General features: G+C 49.3%; 1 protein-coding gene and 1 long non-coding RNA gene across 2 annotated transcripts in view; both read left to right on the top strand.

Annotated features, from left to right (window-relative positions):
• The window catches only part of LOC139830897 (uncharacterized), a 244,015-nt gene that overhangs the window by 169,094 nt on the left and 54,676 nt on the right, over positions 1-20,245 (top strand). The gene's annotated exons all lie outside the window — the stretch shown is intronic.
• LOC127347102 (uncharacterized) lies at positions 18,133-19,431 on the top strand. The gene has a single exon (XM_051373327.2). The coding sequence runs from the start codon at positions 18,133-18,135 to the stop codon at positions 19,429-19,431; it is 1,299 nt and encodes a 432-aa protein (XP_051229287.1).

Below are 20,245 nucleotides of genomic sequence, written 5' to 3'. Positions count from 1 at the left end.
GGACAGCTAAAGATAGTTGATAATTGTTAGAGGGGTGACAAATAATGCAATCGCCGAAATCCGCAAAAATGTATGCCTCATGTTTATACCAAAATTATACCACTTTTAGGCCTTTCCAAAATACCAATACCATATCCCAAACTATATTCCCTAAAAGAAAAGGACAGCTAAAGATAGTTGATAATTGTTAGAGGGGTGACAAATAATGCAATCGCCGAAATCTGCAAAAATGTATGCCTCATGTTTATAACAAAATTATACCACTTTTAGGCCGTTTCAAAATACCAATACTATATCCCAAACTATATTCCCTAAAAGAAAAGGACAGCTCAAGATAGTTGATAATTGTTAGAGGGCTGACAAATAATGCAATCACCAAAATCCGCAAATATGTATGCCTCATGTTTATACCAATACTATATATTAAGTGGCAAACTCGTCATTGCATTCTCCACCGACAGAGAGAGAGAGAGAGATGGGTGGCCACGAAGAGAGAGAGAGAGAGGTTGCCACGAAGAGACGGATAGGGGTATACTGCCCGTTAGATCAGTGGATCAACGGTTCGTGGAGTCGATCCGTGTGACAACGGCTCAACCAATCAGGATAAGTTTGGGCTTCTCAGAGCATTTGTGACAGTACTTGAGGGCAAAACTGAGTAGTACTAAGAATCCAAGGGCACATAAATAGTAAATAGACTAAGGGATTCAAACAAAAGAATTACAAAATGAAAAATGTGTGTTTTGTACAATATAATTCATATTGGGCTACATCAAATTATTTGCAATTCAAATATACATGAGTGTGACAATTATGGCATCATTTAGACAAACTATGTTTTGGGAAAGATGTTTTGCAAAGGGGTTTGGGTGGAAAACCATGCATCTTCATAGCTACACTAGTGATTCTGAGAAGTGGCAATTTGTGGTAAAACTTGATTTATATATGTTTGTTAAGGTTTTCTAGGTGGCAGGTTGCGTAGGAAGACTCCATGAGTAGTTGCCACTATGTTTTTATTTTTTTGGATTTTTTTGCGCATGAAATGACTCAATTAGCTATGTTAATCTCATTTGTTGACTCTCTGTTGACCAGCTACTTGAGGGTAAAACTGAGTATATTGCACTTGCCGGTCTAAGTCCTCGAGGGGAAAACTGAGTACAGATAAAATTTCTGTATAAGGCCTGAGGTTATAACTGAGTACACCAAACGTCCCAGGGTTAGACTCGGGTAGCGGTGCACGCTGCAGCCGTGCATAGCGGACGCGTGTTGCCGTGCATAGCGGACGCGTGTTGCGGTACACGCCACCTTCGTCTTTATAGAGCCCCTCTTTCTCTCCCTCGACGCACGTTCTCACTGGCTCACTGCAACCGCCTCTCCTGTCCCATCATCTTCTCCACAACCGAAGAAAAAACCCGAAGAAAACCACCGGCGATGGAGAAGAATGAGATGCCCATTGTCGGCACATCAGCCGCCGCCCCCGTCCAGGCCCTGTCGCTGCTTCCATCGTAGCGGCCGGCGCATCGGCCGCCGCCCCGTCCGAGCCCATGTCGCTGCTTCCAACGTAGCAGCCGGCGCATCGGCCGCCGCCCCGTCCAGGCCCTGTCGCTGCTTCCAACGTGGCAGCCGGCGCATCGGCCGCCGCCCGTCCAGGCCCCTGTCGCTGCTTCCAACGTAGCAGCCGGCGCATCGGCCGCCGCCACCGTCCGATCCCCGTCGATTGGGACCCGTACGAACCAGTGCGGTACGACGCGCCGGAGAACCCCTACGACACCACCATCGTCGACAACGAGCCGGAGGTAACCCTTTGTTCCCTAGTTCTTATCTCATTTCAATCATTTTGTGTTAGATCTACCGTTATTACGGTTCGTACATTCCTAGTTCAATCCTTTTTTGTTAGATCTTGCGTTATTACTGTTAAATCTGTTCCTAGTTCGATCCTTTTGTGTTAGATCTTGCGTTATTAGTGTTTGTGATTTGCTTTTGTTTAAGATTTGTGCCGATGATGATGAATATTTGGGCATAAACTGATTCAGGGTTTGGTCAGTAAACAATTGGTGTGTACAAATTTGTTGTGCATGATCTTTGGTTTGCTGACTCAAATCCTGGATATAAGTGTGTCCAATGTAACTGAGGCTACCTCTTTTTTTCGAGCCCATATTATCATGCATGATTTTTTGTTCACTCTCTGTTCCATCATCGTTGCAATTGACTCCGTGTTTTTTGCACGATCTTTGGTGCTACGTGACAGGTGCAGAGCAGCGACGTCGACAGCGACGACGAGTCCTTCCACACCAAGACTCATCACGTCCTCAGGAGGCTGCAGTCCGGCCATTACGATGGCCCTTTTGCTCGAGGCATTTGCAAGTGCCCCGTCTGCAACAGGAAGCTCCGCGCCACCGACTTCAACTCCCTGGTGAACCATGCTGAATCCATTGGCAGATGTGGCGCTAGAGTTGGAAGGACCGTGAACGTGCATGCGTACATGGCCAAACACAAAGCACTTGGGATTCACCTGCGCAACCTCCAAGCGAGTCACACGCGCTACCTGGAGGCGTTGAACGTGCCTACTGCACTCTCTGTATGTGACTGCTCTATCTGTAGAGCAGCTTAATTTCATGTAAATTGTAGCTTATGTTGGATCTATCGGTACTACTTTTGGATCTGCCCTGAATATATCTATGCTATGTTGGTTGCTGTATGCAGCTTATCCTATATTTTTTCTCTGGATTTGTGCCCTAGATTTCCTACCTGATTGGGTAAAAACGAAGGCATAAAGAAATGAATGGCGTTAAAAAACAGAAGGAGAAGCTGCTCTAGATTTGCTACCAATTTGGGCTATCAAATATGAATGAGATCGAGCGATAGAGAGGAAAAAGGTACATTGAAAACTGCTAATCTGGGCGGAAGAGACAGAAACCACTCGTGCCCCCGTCCCGGACCCACACGGCTCCACACGCTACGGCCCCACACGCTACGGCCACACAAACACGGCCTCGTCCTGTCCCACGCGGTCCCACACGACGCGACCCCACAAACGACACGACCCCACTCGTCAGCACGGAACGGTCAACTTAACGGATTCCTTCCGTCCGAGCTCCTTCTGCGGTTCAGACAAGGGCTTGGGGAAAACTGAGGAAAAACTAAGGAGCTGGGGAAAACTGAGTACAACTAAGGACCTGAGGGCACGAAAATAGAAATCCCTAGAAAGAATCGAGTCCATCTCATTATGGACAGCTTCTTTCCAGTCATCTGCATCTGGAGATGCATATGCCTCTGCAATGGACGTGGGAGTATCATCCACAAGGTACACAATGAAATCATCACCAAAGGATTTTTCAATCCTCCGTCTCTTGCTCCGTTTAGGAGCTTCATTGTCATCCTTCTCAATAACAATCTCATGTGATTGTTCAAGATACTCATTAGATGTACTAGATTCAGGAACTATCTCAGTAGAAATTCTAGCAATGCTATGCATATCTTTCATAGGAAACATATTCTCAAAGAATGTTGCATCACGAGATTCCATAATAGTATCAACATGCATATCAGGTACTTCAGATTGAACTACTAAAAATCTATAGCCTACACTCCGCGGAGCATAACCTAGAAAGATACAATCCACTGTCTTTGGTCCGAGTTTGCGCTTCTTAGTAATTGGAATATTGACTTTCGCCAAACATCCCCATGTGCGCAAATACGAAAGTGATGGTTTTCTCCCAGACCACTCCTCGTAAGGGGTTTTATCTTTATTCTTGTTAGGAACTCTATTCAGGACATGACATGAAGTCAACAAAGCCTCCCCCCACCATGCCTTTGATAAACCAGCAGTGGCTAACATGGAATTCACCAAGTCAGTCAGCGTGCGGTTTTTCCTCTCGGCAACCCCGTTTGATTGGGGCGAATAGGGAGGCGTCCTCTCATGAATAATACCATGTTCCTCACAGAATTCATCAAAGATTTTAGGAAAATACTCGCCACCACGATCCGACCTAAGACGCTTGATCTTTCTCTCTAGTTGATTTTCAACTTCGGCCTTATAAATTTTAAAGTAGTCTAAAGCTTCATCTTTAGTTCGCAACAAATAAACATAGCAAAATCTAGTCGCATCATCAATCAATGTCATGAAATATCTCTTTCCACCTTTTGTCAACACACCATTCATCTCGCATAGATCAGAATGTATGAGTTCTAGAGGTGCCAAGTTTCTCTCCTCGGCCGCCTTGTGAGGCTTCCGAGGTTGCTTTGATTGCACACAACTATGGCACTTAGAACCTTTGGCAATGGTGAAATTCGGAATTAAACTTAAACTGGATAGCCGAGACATTAAACCAAAATTAATGTGACATAAACGAGAATGCCAAACACTGGTATCATCACTAATATTGCCACAAATATGGTTCACAGACTTATTGCTGAAATCAGAAAGCGAAAAGCGGAACAAGCCTCCGCACTCATAGCCTTTACCAATAAATTGTCCAAACTTGGAAACAACTACTTTATTCGACTCTAAAACAACCTTAAACCCATCTCTGCATAGAAGGGAGCCGCTAACGAGATTCTTGTTCATAGTAGGGACATGCTGCACGTTCCTCAGCTGCACGATCTTCCCCGAAGTGAACTTCAGATCTACCGTGCCAACACCACGAACAGAAGCATGTGACCCATTCCCCATCAAGACGGAAGAATCCCGGGCGACCTGGTAAGAAGTGAACATGGATATGTCAGCACACACATGAACATTAGCACCTGTATCAATCCACCAACATGGAGATTGAAATACTGAAAGAACAGTAAAGAGATTACCGTACCCATCAGCATTGCTAGCGGTCACCGTGTTGACTTGCCTCCCCTTTTTCTTGCGGTCTGCCCTCTCTGGACAGTCCTTAGAAAAGTGGCCAGCCTCTCCACAGGTAAAGCAGCTCAGATCTGCTTTGTTTATCATCTTCTTCTTCTTGAAGGTTGTAGTCTTCATAGGCTTATTGAAGGAGGGCTTGTTATTCCCTTTGTTCTTGCTGTAGGGTTTCTTCTGCACCATGTTGGCGCTAGACTGACCCTCTCCTTTCTCAGTATTATCCTTAGCCCGAGCTTTCTCCTCAACATCAAGAGACGCTATCAGATTTTCAACTGATATCTCCTGTCTCTTGTGTTTGAGAGTTGTGGCAAAGTTCCTCCATGAAGGGGGCAACTTAGCGATGATGCATCCAGCCACAAACTTGTCAGGTAAGGCACACTTAAGGAGTTCAAGCTCTTTCGCAATGCACTGTATCTCATGAGCTTGTTCGACTACAGAACGGTTGTTTACCATCCTGATGTCATGGAAGCTCTCCATGATGTACAGTTCACTGCCTGCATCGGTTGCACCGAATTTAGCATTCAGTGCATCCCAGAGCTCTTTACCATCTGTTATGTGCATGTACACATCACACAGACGATCAGCAAGAATACTCAGAACGCATCCGACGAAGAGAGTATTGTTTTCCTTGAACTTGTTCTGATCTTGGTCAGATATAGTTCCTTCAGGTAAACCATCAGTAACGTCGAATATTTTCATATGAGTAAGCCAGAGCATGGCCTTAACTTGCCACCTCTTAAAGTGCACACCGGTGAACTTATCCGGCCTCAATGCATCAGCAAAACCAGCCATTGTTAACTCAGGAAATTGCCTACAATTAGGTTTTTGGATTGTTGGATAATTAGGCACAATTTCCATGATTAATTCCAGAATATAAAGCATGACGAAAGTAACTACTAACATGTGAAACTCGAACATACTAGATGCAGTGATCAACATGAACAGTAGCAGAGCAAACGGTACAACATCCATCGCTAAACAGATCGAGATATGTCGCACGTACCGATCTGGTGGAGGTGGCGGTGGAGGTGTAGCAGACGATGTCGCAGCAGTAACGTTGTTGATGACAACGTTGTTGACGACGGTAGGCAGCACCGCCCGACTTGGACGGAAGGCGACCTGCGGTAGCCGGGCAAGAGATTATATAGTCTCGGGAAACCCTAGGCAACGTGGGCCACGGCCACGTCGCACGAACGTTTCGAGTCGGTTACAGATAGCCCACGATCCGGGAGCGACCCAAACCGACTAACTGTGACGCGTCCGTCTAGGACTCTGTTCGTTTTCCTGAGGTGCAAAAAGTAAGGAAAGTCTCGGCTCGAGGCTCAATCCACTCAACACGAGCGCGGCGCGCGCGTCGTGACGAGTCGAGACGAGCGAGCGAGGAGGAGGAGGAGCGCGCGCGTGTAGCACTCCTATTCTCACTCACTTACTAGTGGTGGAACAACCCACCTTATAAGGTGGTCTAACTTCATCCCAACTTTCCATGTGGGACTAAACTTCCCACCTCTTGCCACTCCCTAGTGAGCTGCCACCAACTTGGGCTCAAACTCACATGGCTGCCACTATGTGGGCTTTAAGATTTATAGGAAAAACTGAAATCTAATTTGGGCCACTAAAAGTGGGCCCAATATTTCAACAGATGGCGCCACCACCGCTTGGGAGAGAGGAGATGGGGAGCGGCAGCGGCTCAGCTACTTAGCTCCGACTGCGGTCAGCTCGATCTGGAACGCCTCCCTGGCCCCCGCACTCCCTTCCTCCACGTTAACGGATTAATGGATGACGTTAGACACGTGTTGAGCAGGTAGGGCGTGCTCACGTATTACCTGATCACCGGGCTTCATCCGGTACACTGATTATGTTAAGACTATGAGGAAAATCAGTATAGATGATAAGAAGTTAAACCACACCATTATGCCTTGATTGAGTCAATCCTTATAACGGATGAAACCCGGTGATCAGGGGGATACGTGAGCACGCCCTCATCAGTGTACAATATAAGGCAATGATATATTCCTAATATTCTCAACGGTAAGGTCAGTTGAGATTGAAGCGCCTTAAATTAATTAGAGGCTTCAGCAGATGTACAGGCTGCCGTTCTTCAGTTCTGATATCATGTCAATTAGAGGCTTCAGCAGATGTACAGGCTGGTCAGTTGAGATTGAAGCGCCTTAAATTAATTAGAGGCTTCAGCAGATGTACAGGCTGGTCAGTTGAGATTGAAGCGCCTTAAATTAATTAGAGGCTTCAGCAGATGTACAGGCTGCCGTTCTTCAGTTCTGATATCATGTCAATTAGAGGCTTCAACAGATGTACAGGCTGCCGTTCTTCAGTTCTGATCGAAGATGTATATCGTCTTACAGTACAAACCAAACCTGAAATGAGATCAATTAGAGTTTGCACACCTGCAGAACACATTACAACATCTGAAACTAATAACTGAAGGAAGAAATAGAAAAGTTTCACCACAAAGTTCAGTGGTTGGTCACGGACTTCACGTATCCTTCTTCAGCCGCCGCTGAGAACGACCAGGCGCAGCGATCTGACATCCACGGCGAGCAGACGGCAGCAGACTTTACATGCCATCCCGCAGGTAGCCGCAACGTCACGCAGCAAGAAAAGCCTGAAGAAATCAATCAACTGCCACAAAAAGAAAGGAAGAATTAGAAGGCGATGTGGTTGGCAGCCGAGGATGGATTGGAGTCGTAAAAACTACGGTCGGGAGAAGATCTATCGTACAGAACCCGAAGCCTGAAGCGACACCTTCCAGATAGCTTCAATCGCAGGGAAAGGAACTCTTGCCCTCACCTCGACTTGTCTGTGTCGGGTCACTCGGGTGGTGGAGAGAATTAAGAAGCCCAACAGTACCAGGAGGACGCCGAGCCCCACGAAGAAATCATCGCGACGGCGACCATGGTGGCCTCTTCATCCTCACCCACGGCGGCCTCACCATCTTGCGCACCGATGGAAGGAAGCCCAGGCGTCGGGGAGGACCAGTCGATCTCCCCCACAGCTCCAAACAGCCGGCCCTCGGACGGCTGCCGTCGGCTGTGGCCTCCACCGATGACCACGTCCGGCTCCTGCCTCCAGCGCTGGCCGCCTCCATTTCGTCGCCTTGGGCTTGGAAAGCGCCACTCCAACCCCGGTGCTGGACATCTTCAGACGGCATCCTCCATGACCGCGAAGGCGCCGCGCGGGGAGCTCCAGCACCGACCAGGAGAACCGACGAATAGAAGGAGGGGTCTGCCCCATTAATCTCCTTGGAAAGGAGAGGAAGGCGCCGATCTTCCATGCAACCATCTGCGGAGAGGAGGCAGGCAGGGAGAGAAGAGCACTGACCACCATGGAGGTTGTGGGCGATGAAGTTGAGAAGGAGGAGAGCAGTCAAGCGGTGGAGACGTGCAAGTCGATGGTGGACCCCACCACACCGCTTTGACCATCCACACGAGTAGAAACCGATGAGAACCAGAAGACCGGGAATCGTGGGTAAAGAAGAGAAAGAATGATGTAGGGAGGGAGAGGTAACAGGAAGAGATAAGAAATATTACGGAAAGAAGCCGGTCAGCTCGGGTGGAGCTCGGGTGTCTCCACGCTAAAAGAAAGGAAAGCTACTTGTCGAGGCTGTAGCATGAAGCGCATCTACATGAAAAAAAGACATACGTGTCTGGAGTTGATTGGCGCAAATTGCTATCTACAATTACCCAAAACGTTATGGTTAAAGCAACATGGGTCGGCTTTTATAGTTAATAATTTCTGTCACATCTATGTTTCCCTAGGAAATGGAAGTGCAAGTTAACATGTCAACCAAAGCAGGCTTTATTGTTTATGATGTTATTTTTAGATAAAGGGAATATATTAATATCAAAAGATACCAAATACATCTAGCCTCTGCAACAACGCTCCACCCTAATGGCAGTACGGATGCACACAGCCAAAAAAGAGTAAAGTAAACTAAGAAATAAAACTCCCGCTATAGCCTTCTAGACCTAGCAACAGTAATACAACCACCACCGTGAAAACACCTGAAGTACAGACTCTCCAAAAGCGACGGCTCCAAGAAGGAAACAGTGCACCAACACCGTCGTCGCTCGACCAAAGGTCTTAGGTTTTCACCCTGAAGATAGTCCACACTCTTAAAACAATGCCTCCACAAGAACATTGCCAGACACAACCAATTAAGGCCAGACCTTGGGTTTTCACCCTGAGAGGTAAGACTCTGAACTTTCCCTGTGTTGCCGCTTCCACATGCATACCACTGCTGCAGAGCCCGAAACGCCAAGCAGATCCCTCAGCATCACGGAGACTCGAACCTCCTTTAGCCAGACTACCAATCCGGCCTTCATGATATCCCTTTTTCTGACTTCACCATGGACCAAAAAGTCACCAGATGTCAACACAGAATAGAGATTCGCGCCGCTCCCTCCGGAACCAAACGCTCGGAATAAAAACATGGGTGTGCGCGACCGAATACCACCCGATCCATCAAATTGCTGGCAAAAGATGCACTGTTCCATTTGCCAGCGGAGCTTTCCGGAACTAATCTCTCCAGCTAGATCAAAGCAAACTAACCTCCGGAAGATCTTCATCCTCGCATGCGAGAAACCCGAGGACCGCCACAAAAAACAAAGCAAGATCAGCATCCCCCACGCCGCCAATCCCTCCTGCTGGATCACCAAGGAAGAGGACAACGACGCGGATCATGCGTACCACCGCCGAACCAATATCGGGGACGGAGGCCACCACCGCTCCACCGAATCCTCCATGGCTACCGACGGAGAGCCTCGCCCCGGCCAAGTAGTCGTGCCGCCCGGTTTCCTCCACCAGCGCTACATCACCTCCCATGGAATGCCACCGCGGAAACCCTCTTCTCCCCCGCGTCGATTCGACGGAGGGGGTGCCGCCACCACCGCTAGAGCCAGGCCAGGGTCGGGGCCATGGCCGAGGCCGAGGCACGGGGGCTAGGGCCGAGGCCAGCGCCGGGGTCGGGGCCGCGGCAGGCAGCGGCAGCAACCGAGGGCGACGGGCGGCGGGTGGCTGTGGGGCGCGGGGGGAGGAGGAGCCTCCGCCGCCGCCCGGGAGGGGGGCGGGTTAGGATGTTATACTAACATGAGTGAGAAATTGGAGGAAACCAGATCATCCCGCAAACCAGTCGCGACCGCTTGTCTTTTGAGGCATAGATGTACCAACCCTTCATATTGGCAGCTGTCACCAAATCTTTATATAGGGCGAATCCAAGTGTCCTTATTCAGTTATTAAAAGCATGCCAGATATTCATTAAGCTCATGGAGTCGGTGATAGCAGTTGTGGGTTTGGCCATGTGTGCACGTCACTAATTGAGGATCAACCAGTTGTATCAAAGCGTTTTTACTTTAGACTTTTTCTTATTATTTTTCTCAATCTCCACAGTTAGGCTGACCATAGTGGGTAGTATCATATATAAGTATCATGCATCGAAAACCACATTTGGAGGCCGAGCTACATGTAGCTCGGTATCTCCACCACTCACCTCTGTACCATCGCCCTCAACAAACCCTCGTCCACACGGTCCTCTGCTAGCACTGACCCTGACATTCACGGGGCACTAAACTACACAAGGATGGACAGGCAATTTCTTGCTTGTTTTAAATCACTAGGAGCAAAAGTTCCTACATCGCTTATCCCCCTATCTCGGTTGAATCCCGATGATCCCCTTAAAAAAGGCATGAACTTATACTAATAGATTCGTACCCCATGTCAAGATGCTCGAAGGAGAACTCCAACCCATCATTCAGCGCCGCCATGGAAAAGTTCCCACTCCCGAAACCGCCACCGAATGAGGTAGGGAGCTGGAACAGATCTTGGGGTTGAGGGAGGGGGTCACCATAATATTCCGAGGGGTATTGAAGGTAGGCGGGTGACGAGGGGCACATGTGCCGCTTAAAAAATCCTGGGTGCCGGCCCATGCCCTGCCAAGTGTACCAGCCCACGTACAACGCCAACTAGTCAGGTGCCAGCCCATGTACACAGTCCTTCCATACGGTCGTCGCATACACCGGCCCAGCAAGGCCACACCACAGTATCGACTTCATATTCCAGCTGGCAGTCAAGGGAATGAATCTTCAAGCGAATTTTTCTGGTCGAGATTGTGAGACATGTGTAACCCGGCCTACACCAACCAAAATTTTCTGAGCTTGTTCCTTTGTTAATGTTTAACTACCTGCACACCTATGCATTCTCTACATTCATGATATACTGCCTATTAAACCTGAATCTTGGTATTTCCACGAAAATGTTACGAGTGTCTCCTCTATGGGATAGCTCCTTTTCCTAGGACTGAAGATGGAGGGTCAAATTGAGGTTGTGTTGCTTAATATATTTTTGTTCTTTCTTTGGAAGTTGACGAATTTGCCATGTGAAGATGAGGACCATTGTTGAGGTACAAACTCAACGGATGTAAATAGTTATGTTGCAAATTGCTACTGTCTCTGTTTTTCTATAGGCCGGACGTTTTAGCTAACTATTAAACAGCAAGCTTAATAAGCTACATCTTATAGAAAGCTTGCTAAAACAACAAGCTTAATAAGCTTAATTAGCTTGCTAAAACGTCTTATAGTATGGAACGGAGTGAATACTTCTGATGTATTTTCTGAATTATATACGTATGAAATATTCGCTTCTGTACGTATCTTACCTTAGAATGTATTTAAATGGTAATACAAGATTATTTTTTAAATTTGAAAATCATGACCAGTGACGTTTAAAGTAAACATGAACGCCAATGCGTCAAAAATATACCGTTTGACAAGATTCGGATGCACGTCTCAAATTACACTATCAGAGACGATCAAGAAAAAAACATTATTCATCAGCGGTGAACAACTAATGACAACATGACATGAAATCTAATCATTAGCGTTGAACTACTAATGACAAGCGATTAATAACTAGGCCGTTAGTGACAAGATACTAATGACCATTCGTATGGAACGAAGTCCGTCATAGGAACGCTAGAATTGACGGCCGCATATTATGCAGACACTTCACCGACTCAATAGTGTGTTGACACCCTCGTCTTGTTTATTCTCGCCAGATCTTCAGAACTACTAATGCGAACAGCATTCTTAATCTCGCCACTGGAATGTCGCCGATGTGCGTCGTTCGACAGATGAAGCAACTATTAGAGACTACTAATGCGAACAACATTCTTAATCTCGCCACTGGAATGTCGCCGATGTGCGTCGTTCGACAGATGAAGCAACTATTAGAGACATACCAAACTCGATTGCATCGTCAATGATGCATCGTACCCGTGATGGTTCAAATGCTCATCACTGGTACATTGCCAGTGGTTGTATACTCGTGACGACGGCCTCTACCATTAGCAGTGCAAAAAACACATCTGGTAGAGGTAAAAAAAACCGGTAGTGAATTTTTAGGGACGAAGGGAGCATGCACTTTTTGTCACGGCCTCTGGTGGAAAGAACAAGTCACGTGAACACTGAATGACAAGTTAGGAAACACAACTCTCTCTTTTTTTTAAAAAAAACTGTTATCTTTAAATTTTGTTTTTGAACTTATAAAGACACAGCCTTTATGGGATAATACCTAATTCTTTTGATAAAAAGAGTATATCTGGTTGTCGATCTTTTCTTTGGTTGTGATTATTTTGGTTTGTTTTGTCTCTGGGGCTGGGACCCTCACTCAGGATATGGATGTCTAATCATTTTTTTCAAATAATGCATCCTATCTTAGTTAGCTAGGTGCCTAGATTAGTTAGTATCTGTATTTTATATCTTGTGAATCACCTGGAAAAAGCTTTTCGCTGCAGAGTGGACGGTTTTGTAGGTTCTGCATGCAGGTGGTCTACACGCACATGCAGCTTCAGCACACAAGCAAAATCTGGAATCCATAATAGTAAGTGTCACAATTTTAGTTTTAATTTAAACCAAAACTTCAACATTTATTATGGATGGGAGCATGCGATTTTTGTCACGACCTCTGATGGCGAGAACAAGTCACGTGAAAACTGAATGACAAATAAGAAAGGGCCATGTTGATAATCCTCCGGAGGATCAACCGCTTCGAGCCTCCGGGTCTAGCGAACGACACGTGTCCGTTACCCCACCTTCCTCCCACTGCTTCCCCACAAGAAAAAAATACCATGTTCGTTCCCGAAAAGCTCCCCCATGGCAGACCGCACTAACGCCTCCCTCCCACCTTCTCCTATGATTGTCCCCGCTGGAAGCACGGAGCACGCTAACAAGGGCTTCACCGCCCACCGCCGGAGCACCGCCATGATTTCCTGCAGCACCGACGACCCCGTCTAGTAGCAAATTTTAAACTTAAGGCCTTAGCCTAGCTTGAAATTAATAAAGCAGCATAAACAACATTCCACATAGTCTGGTACAACAACACAACACCGCTTACAAGCGAATTCAGGCCCCCAAACCCGAAACATCACTAAACCACAACCAAGACTCTTTTTTTTTGATAAAGGGAATATATTAATATCAAGAGATACCAATTACACCCAGCCTCTGCAACAACGCATCACCCTAATGACACTACAGATGCACACAGCCAAAAAAAGAAAAAGAAAACTAAGAAACAAAAGTCCCGCTACAGTATCTCGGGCCTAACAACAACAATACATCCACCGCCATGACAACACCTGAAATACAGACTCTCCAAAAAAACGACGTCCAAGAAGGGAACAGTGCTCAAACACCGACGTCGCCCGATCAAAGATCTTAGGTTTTCACCCTGAAGATAGTCCCCGCTCTCAAAACAATGCCTCCACCAAGGTCATTGCCAGGCACAACCAGTTAAGGCCAGACCTTGGGTTTTCACCCTGAAAGGTAGGACTCTGCACTTCACCTGTGTTGTCGCCCTCACTTTCATACCACTGCTGTGAAGCCTGGAACACCAAGCAAGCCCCTCAACAGCGTGGAGACTTGAACCTCCCTTAGCTAGTCCTCCCCTCCGGCCTTCATGAAATTCTCTTCTTCCGACTTTCATCATGGATCCATAGTCACTTGATGTCAACACAGAAAAAGAGCTTCGCGCCGCTCCCTCTAGAACCAAACGGTCGGAATAAACGCATGGGTGCGCACGACCGAATACCCCCGATCCAGCAAACTCCAGGCAAAGCACTGTTACACTCGCCAGCGGAGCCTTCCGGAACTCAACCCGCCGGCCAGATCACGATTCTAGGCCTCCTGTAGGTCCTCCTCTTCACGCAAGAGAGGCCCTAGGACCGCCGCCTTTATTCAGGTCGGACCCCCACGTCGGCGACCATCCCGGGCTGGCCAATCCAACCCTCCACCGGCGACACCATCGCCGGCTTCCATGCTCCTCCATCTCACCGCCTGATCGCGGTGATAGATCAAAGATCCACCACCACCAACCGCAGGCCGACCCTCTCCGGCGAAGAAGAGTCCACATCCTCTGTCGAACCCAATGCTGCTGCCTTGGACGCCCTTGTGTCGCGGAAGAATCCCGAGATCGCCTCCACGCACCGACGAGAGGCGGGGGTGGATGACATGGCGCAGACCGAGGGCTATGACAACCAAGACTCATAGCAGTTCACACTAAAACAAGACATAGAAGTGCCAGGATACAACAAATATAAATCAGGTCACATGCAATGCGAGCTCAGCATGAAGACGTCGGATGGCCCCCATCGCCGTATCCACGAGGCCTATATCCTTTAACTTCACCAGCATCCTCCACTGCTGCATGTAGACGAGCATTTTAAACAAAGTGTTAGCCGGTTTACCAATAAGAGTGCCTTCCATATTTAGTTTATTTCTAATATTCCACAACGTCCAAGTCAACGCCGAAAAAGTAACTACTCTACGGTACGCGCGCGTCAAGCCTTGAGAAATGGCAAGAAAATCCCCCGCCCCAGCCGGGTTCCACGCACAGTGAAGGAGTTCCCTAACTCCCACCCACATAAAGCGCGCCAACGAGCACTTCGAAAATATGATCACAATATTCGGGCTCGTCGCAAAGGGAACAAAGTCCGTACGACGGGCCCCTACGTTTAGACACCTGCATCAAGCACGGAAATTGTCCCCGGACGAGTTGCCATAGGAAGACCATTATCCTAGGTGGCACCCTCGTACGCCAGACCTCTCTAAAATGTGTCACCGCCACTCCCTACGACAACCGGAGGTAAAGCGACTTAGCGGTGAAGTCACCTGAGGCCTCTAAATGCCAAGAAACCACATCGTCATGGGTACTTACTTGAGAAAAGCTCAACTCCCTACTGAGATTATCCCATTCCACTGTCTCAGCTAGGGTAAAGGGCCGATGAAATCGAAGTCGCCAGCCCAGGCCGTCCCTGGCCCCCAACACCGTAGTGAACAAAGACTCACAACAACTAAAGAGGATCGGATACCGCTCCCGGAGAGGATAGGCACCCAACCACTAGTCGTGCCAGAAGAAAGTCCGTTTCCCATTACTGACAGAGTGTTTCGCCCCTAGTTTGAAGTACCACTTGATCTTCTGAATGGAGTTCCAGAATTGTGATCCCTTGGTAGGAACCAGAGGCGAAAACAGATCATTATCCTCCAAATACTTTGCCCTAATCAGGTCAGCCCATAGCCCTTCAACGTTCTGGTATAATTTCCAGATCCACTTGAGCATCAAGGCAATGTTCATGTGTCTAATGTTGAGGATTCCCAAACCCCCAAACGCCTTAGGATGACACAGTATCCCAATCAACCATGTGATACTTGCGTTTGTCGCCCACCCCTTCCCAAAAGAAGCGTGAGCGGACCATATCAAACACCGCATGCATCGAGTCGAAAATCATAAACAAGCTCATGGCGAACAAAGGAAGCCTCAACAAACAAGAATTTGTCAGCTCCAGACGCCTTGCTGAAGCCAAGAAGGCCCCCTTCCAAGGTTCTACCCTTTTGCCGACTTTGGCCGTCAGAAACTCCCAGTCTGAGGGACAGAAAGTCTTATTACTCATCGGACGACCTAGGTAATTAATGGGAAACTTCCCGAGCCTGCAGTTAAGGAGGCGCGCCACCCTCTCCTGCTCCCCTGCCGTGGTCCCTACCACGATAGCCTCACTCTTGGAGAGGTTTATCTTGAGCCCGGACATCAGTTTGAAACTAATAAGAATGAGCTTCAAATTGGCAATGCCCTCGTCCGTCGACTCGATCATGGTCATAGTATCATGCGTATTGCAGGTGAGTGACTCCCACCGGAATCAGATGCCTCACCAGACCCAGAATGTGTCCCGCCTCCTTCGCCCTTGACAACATGGCCGCCAGGGCATCCACCATGAAGTCAAAGAGGATGGGGGATAGCAGATCCCCTTACCTGACCCCTCTAGCATTGCAAAAGAAGGGGCCAATCTCCCCATTAACATTCACCGCCGTTTGTCCATGCGAGACCAACTGCATAAGACGATGAACAACAGTCGGAGAGAAGCCTTTCCGGTCGAGAACCTCCCGCATGAAGTCCCAGTCCACCCGATCGTAGGCCTTCTCAAAGTATAACTTCAGAAACATGCCCCTAGCTTTTTCGAACGGAGCTCGTTGGCGATCTCATGAAGGGCCAACACTCCCTCGTGTAGGGCCCTCCCTTTAATGAAAGCAAATTGAGTTTGATCTATCGTTCTATGCACAAGCGGAGCGAGCCTTGACGCCAAACTAGCAACTAGCAACCCGCCAAACGCTCACACAACACCACCGTTCGCCGCTTGAAGCACCGTCCACAAATCGTCGGCAGCACCGCCGTCGGGCGGTCGCTTGGAAATGGTGGCAGAAAAACCTCCCGCCATCGGCAGTAGCACCGCCGGGCTTTGTAGCATTGACAACCAGCTTTTGCAGCTCGGTCGGCCAACCTTCGCAGCTCCCGCATCCACTCGATGTAGCATCTACGAGACGCCATCGCCGGTGCTACCACCGGTCGCCACCGATGCTTCCATCGGCCACCCGATGTGTTGCGAGCCGCTGTCGCCGGTGCTACCACCAACCATCACCGGTGCTGCTAGCACCGCTGGAATTTGCTTGAATTATCATGATTTTGGCCGGTAGCACCCGCCATTGATGGGCGGTAGCACCGCCGCCCTTTCTTCGTAGCACCACCACATGGGGTATGCAGCTCCTCCGCCGCTCAGACTCGCAGCAGCATCGCCTCCACTTTGCAGGCTTGCAGCACCAACCGACGTCGGTCGAAGCAATGCCCAATTGTTTTTGCAACACCAGCGGCCTAGCCTCGCCGCACCGATGCAGCGCCGCCTCCTCTTGTTGTAGCATCAAAATCGTCTCCCTCTTCTTGGTGCAGCGTCACAGATGTCGTTGCAGCACCGGCGACCTCAAGTTCCGCATCCGCATGGTGGCCCTTGCAGCAGCGCCATCACCATCGCATCGTTGTCAAAGTCCTCGAACACCCATCCATGTATGTCCTTGTAGTATCGCCACTCGGGAGCTCTGCCACCGACGACACCAAACTTGCATCGACGGGGATTGAGTGGAGCAACGGCGGCACGCCTTGCAGCAACTACGTAGGAAGGCCATGACCGGCCGTGGGACGCGGGGCGCGGCTGCTGAGATTTACCCACGGATCGATCACATCAAACTAGATGAACAGACGCAACCATAAACATATTGCCAAAGGCACGTACGGTGCCTTGTCTTTTTTCTCTTTATTCTGTCAAAACTTGCAATTACAAACTTAGACAGACCCATCGTGTATATACACGAACGAACCAAAGACTACACAACCGACTCGAGTTGTTACTTTCCTAAACTAGCTTAATCGACTTGACCTTGGACTCACGAACAAATACTAAGCAGACTAGGACACCTAAACTTGGTATAGGTGAACCGACCTAGACCAACTCGACCTGGACACCAAGATGAACTAGTACTACAAAGACACTTAGCTAACTATGGCATGCAGCCTACACGCAAGAATAGTAGGAAACTAACCCAAATTTACCTCTCATCCTTTGGTAAGTTTAGATTATTTCCAACAGCGGCTGGGTGCGGATTGCATTGCAGAGGAGGAGAAAGGGGAACGCGCAGAAAAATCAGAGGGAGAAAGACGTGCTTCGCGCGCGCTGTTGAGTCGGAGGTTGCGAGCCTCCGCCTGATTAGAAACGAACACATCTCTTTTTTAGTAAAAAAAAATACTTGCTTTGTCCGGGATTCGGAACCGGAGTCGGAGAGCAATCCGTCCGCGCGTCGTATGGTTGATCGATGCGATCGCGCCAGCCCTACAAATATGCCCTCGACAGAGAGAAGGCTCGAAAACAGATTCCGATTAACTGGCCCTGATCGATAATGCCGCCGCTTCGACGACGCCTCGGCCTCGATCGCGCCCGCTCCGGGCCGACGCCATACCCCAACGGCTGGCTATCGCGACGCCATCGCCGGAGCAAAACCAGGCGCGCCGATGGCGATGAGGTCCTACCGGCCGACGTCCTCACCGAGATCATCGCCCGCGCATCTTCGGGCGCCGCCGACGTCGCGCGCTTCTCCTCCACGTGCCGCCGCTGGGGCTTCGCCGTGGCCACGCACGCCGCCGCCATCTGCCGCTCACTGCCTCCACCCACACGGTACCAGACGCACCTCACCCTCGGCTTCTTCCATCAAGAAAACGAAGACGTCCGCGCCTTCCACAGGCGCCGCCGACCTTGTGACTCCGCGCAGCCGACCTTCGTGCCGACAGCGTCCGCCTCGCACCTCCTAGGCACGCTGTCGCTGGGCTCCCATCTCTTGGGCGGCCTGTTCGAGCATGCCCGCCCGGTCGCGTCCCGGAACGGGCGCCTCGTCCTGGAGCTCCGGCGCGAGGAGCGAGCCCAAGGCCTCACCCTCAGCGTCTACAACCCCATGACTGGGGAGGTGTCCGTGCTTCCAGCCCTCTCCGGCGAGGACTGCCCCGGGTACTACGCGTGCGCCATTCTCACGGGCGACGATCTTGACGCCAGCACTCCGCTCGGCTTCTTCCGCGTGCTCCTCGTCTACAACCGCCGCAGTTTCACGGCGATGCGGATCTTCTCCTCCGACGTCGGTAGCTGGAGGCCGGAAGGCAGGATGCCCGGCGCCAAGATGGATGCCGGTAAGCTGCGCCGGCTAGGCCCCGCTGTCGTGGTCCGCGGAGTGGCCTACTGGCCCATGCACCGTGCAGCGTTGGGCGTGCGCCTCGACGGCGCACTCATGGACGTGTGCTTCGTGTCCTACAACAACCACTATTTTCCGGACTACCGCTTGCTGGGAGTGACACCGGACGGGAACCTAAGCTTCGTCTTCGCACTATTCATCCGCCGTCTCATCATCACCATCGAGAGCCTGAAGCCGAGCTCGGCTAGTGAGTGGGAGTTCCATGAATTGATCAAACTTCCCGAGGTCCCGACGAGGCCATCGACCGCACTTAAGTTGCGGTGGTTCAACGAGAAGAGCGGCACGGTGTTATTCACCATCAGAGAAGGAGGAGAAGCCACCAGCGGCGCATTCATGTTGAACCTCGCGACCAGGTCCCTGGAGAAGCTTGCGGGCGGCGTCGAGTGCCATGGATGGAGAAACTTTTGCGGCTATGAGATGGACCGTGCTGCACACCTTGCGTCCGTAGCCCACTGCTGAGTCCTTATTTAGGGTCTAGGGTTTAGTCTTTTGAGTCACTAGGAAGCGGTCCTGGTGTAGTGTTTGTTGTGTACCGTGTCGGTCTGCTGCCTACCTCGACCTCCTGCTTTGTGTGGTGCTCCGGCCTACATCCATCCACAAGTCCTATGATCCACCCGAAGCTCTTGAGCCACTCCGCTAGGCTTCAGTGTTGTAGTAGGACCTTTAACGGCGATGGGTCGATCTTCCGGTGTGGAGGACAAGGACCATCATTTTTCGCCCTAGTAAACCGAAGAAAAAACCTCACTGTGGTTTCAATAGCATCCACAGAAGCAGAAAATCTTCCACTTTTCCATTCTCATATGAGGCAGGAAAGTAGTCAATGGCGAACCGACGCATCTTGCTCAAATGAGATTTTCCATAGTCTTTTGTGTAGCTTCTGATGCTAGAGTCATCATCCTCCTCGTCTGGCAATGGCTCTAAGAGAAATCCTATGAGTGAAGATGAGGAAGTTGATGTGGGTAGAAAACTGAAGCAAGATTGAATAGAGTACACAATATATATATGATGCACAGATATATTAGCTCCAGTGCACTCATCTACATAAGAAGCAATAAAATATCACCCACAAAAAAAAGAAATTAAAACTAACAAAACCTTCGGTGCAAAAAGCTACTCCGTTTGGTCCTACATAATTGTCACAGATTTAGTTAAAATATAGGATAAATATGTCTAGTTTCATTAAACCCGTGAGAAATATGTAGGTCTAGAGGGAGTACCTAAAGTACACAAATCTGCAGATCATGCCCATTTCACAATAGTCGGGCAACAAGAA

The sequence above is a fragment of the Lolium perenne genome, chromosome 4 (assembly GCF_019359855.2).
Source record: "Lolium perenne isolate Kyuss_39 chromosome 4, Kyuss_2.0, whole genome shotgun sequence".
NCBI lineage: Eukaryota > Viridiplantae > Streptophyta > Magnoliopsida > Poales > Poaceae > Lolium > Lolium perenne.
This window is presented reverse-complemented; position numbering and strand designations above follow the sequence as displayed.

Excerpts from the sequence above, each read along its gene's own strand:
- LOC127347102 (XM_051373327.2), top strand. The coding sequence starts at position 18,133 with ATGCCGCCGCTTCGACGACGCCTCGGCCTCGATCGCGCCCGCTCCGGG.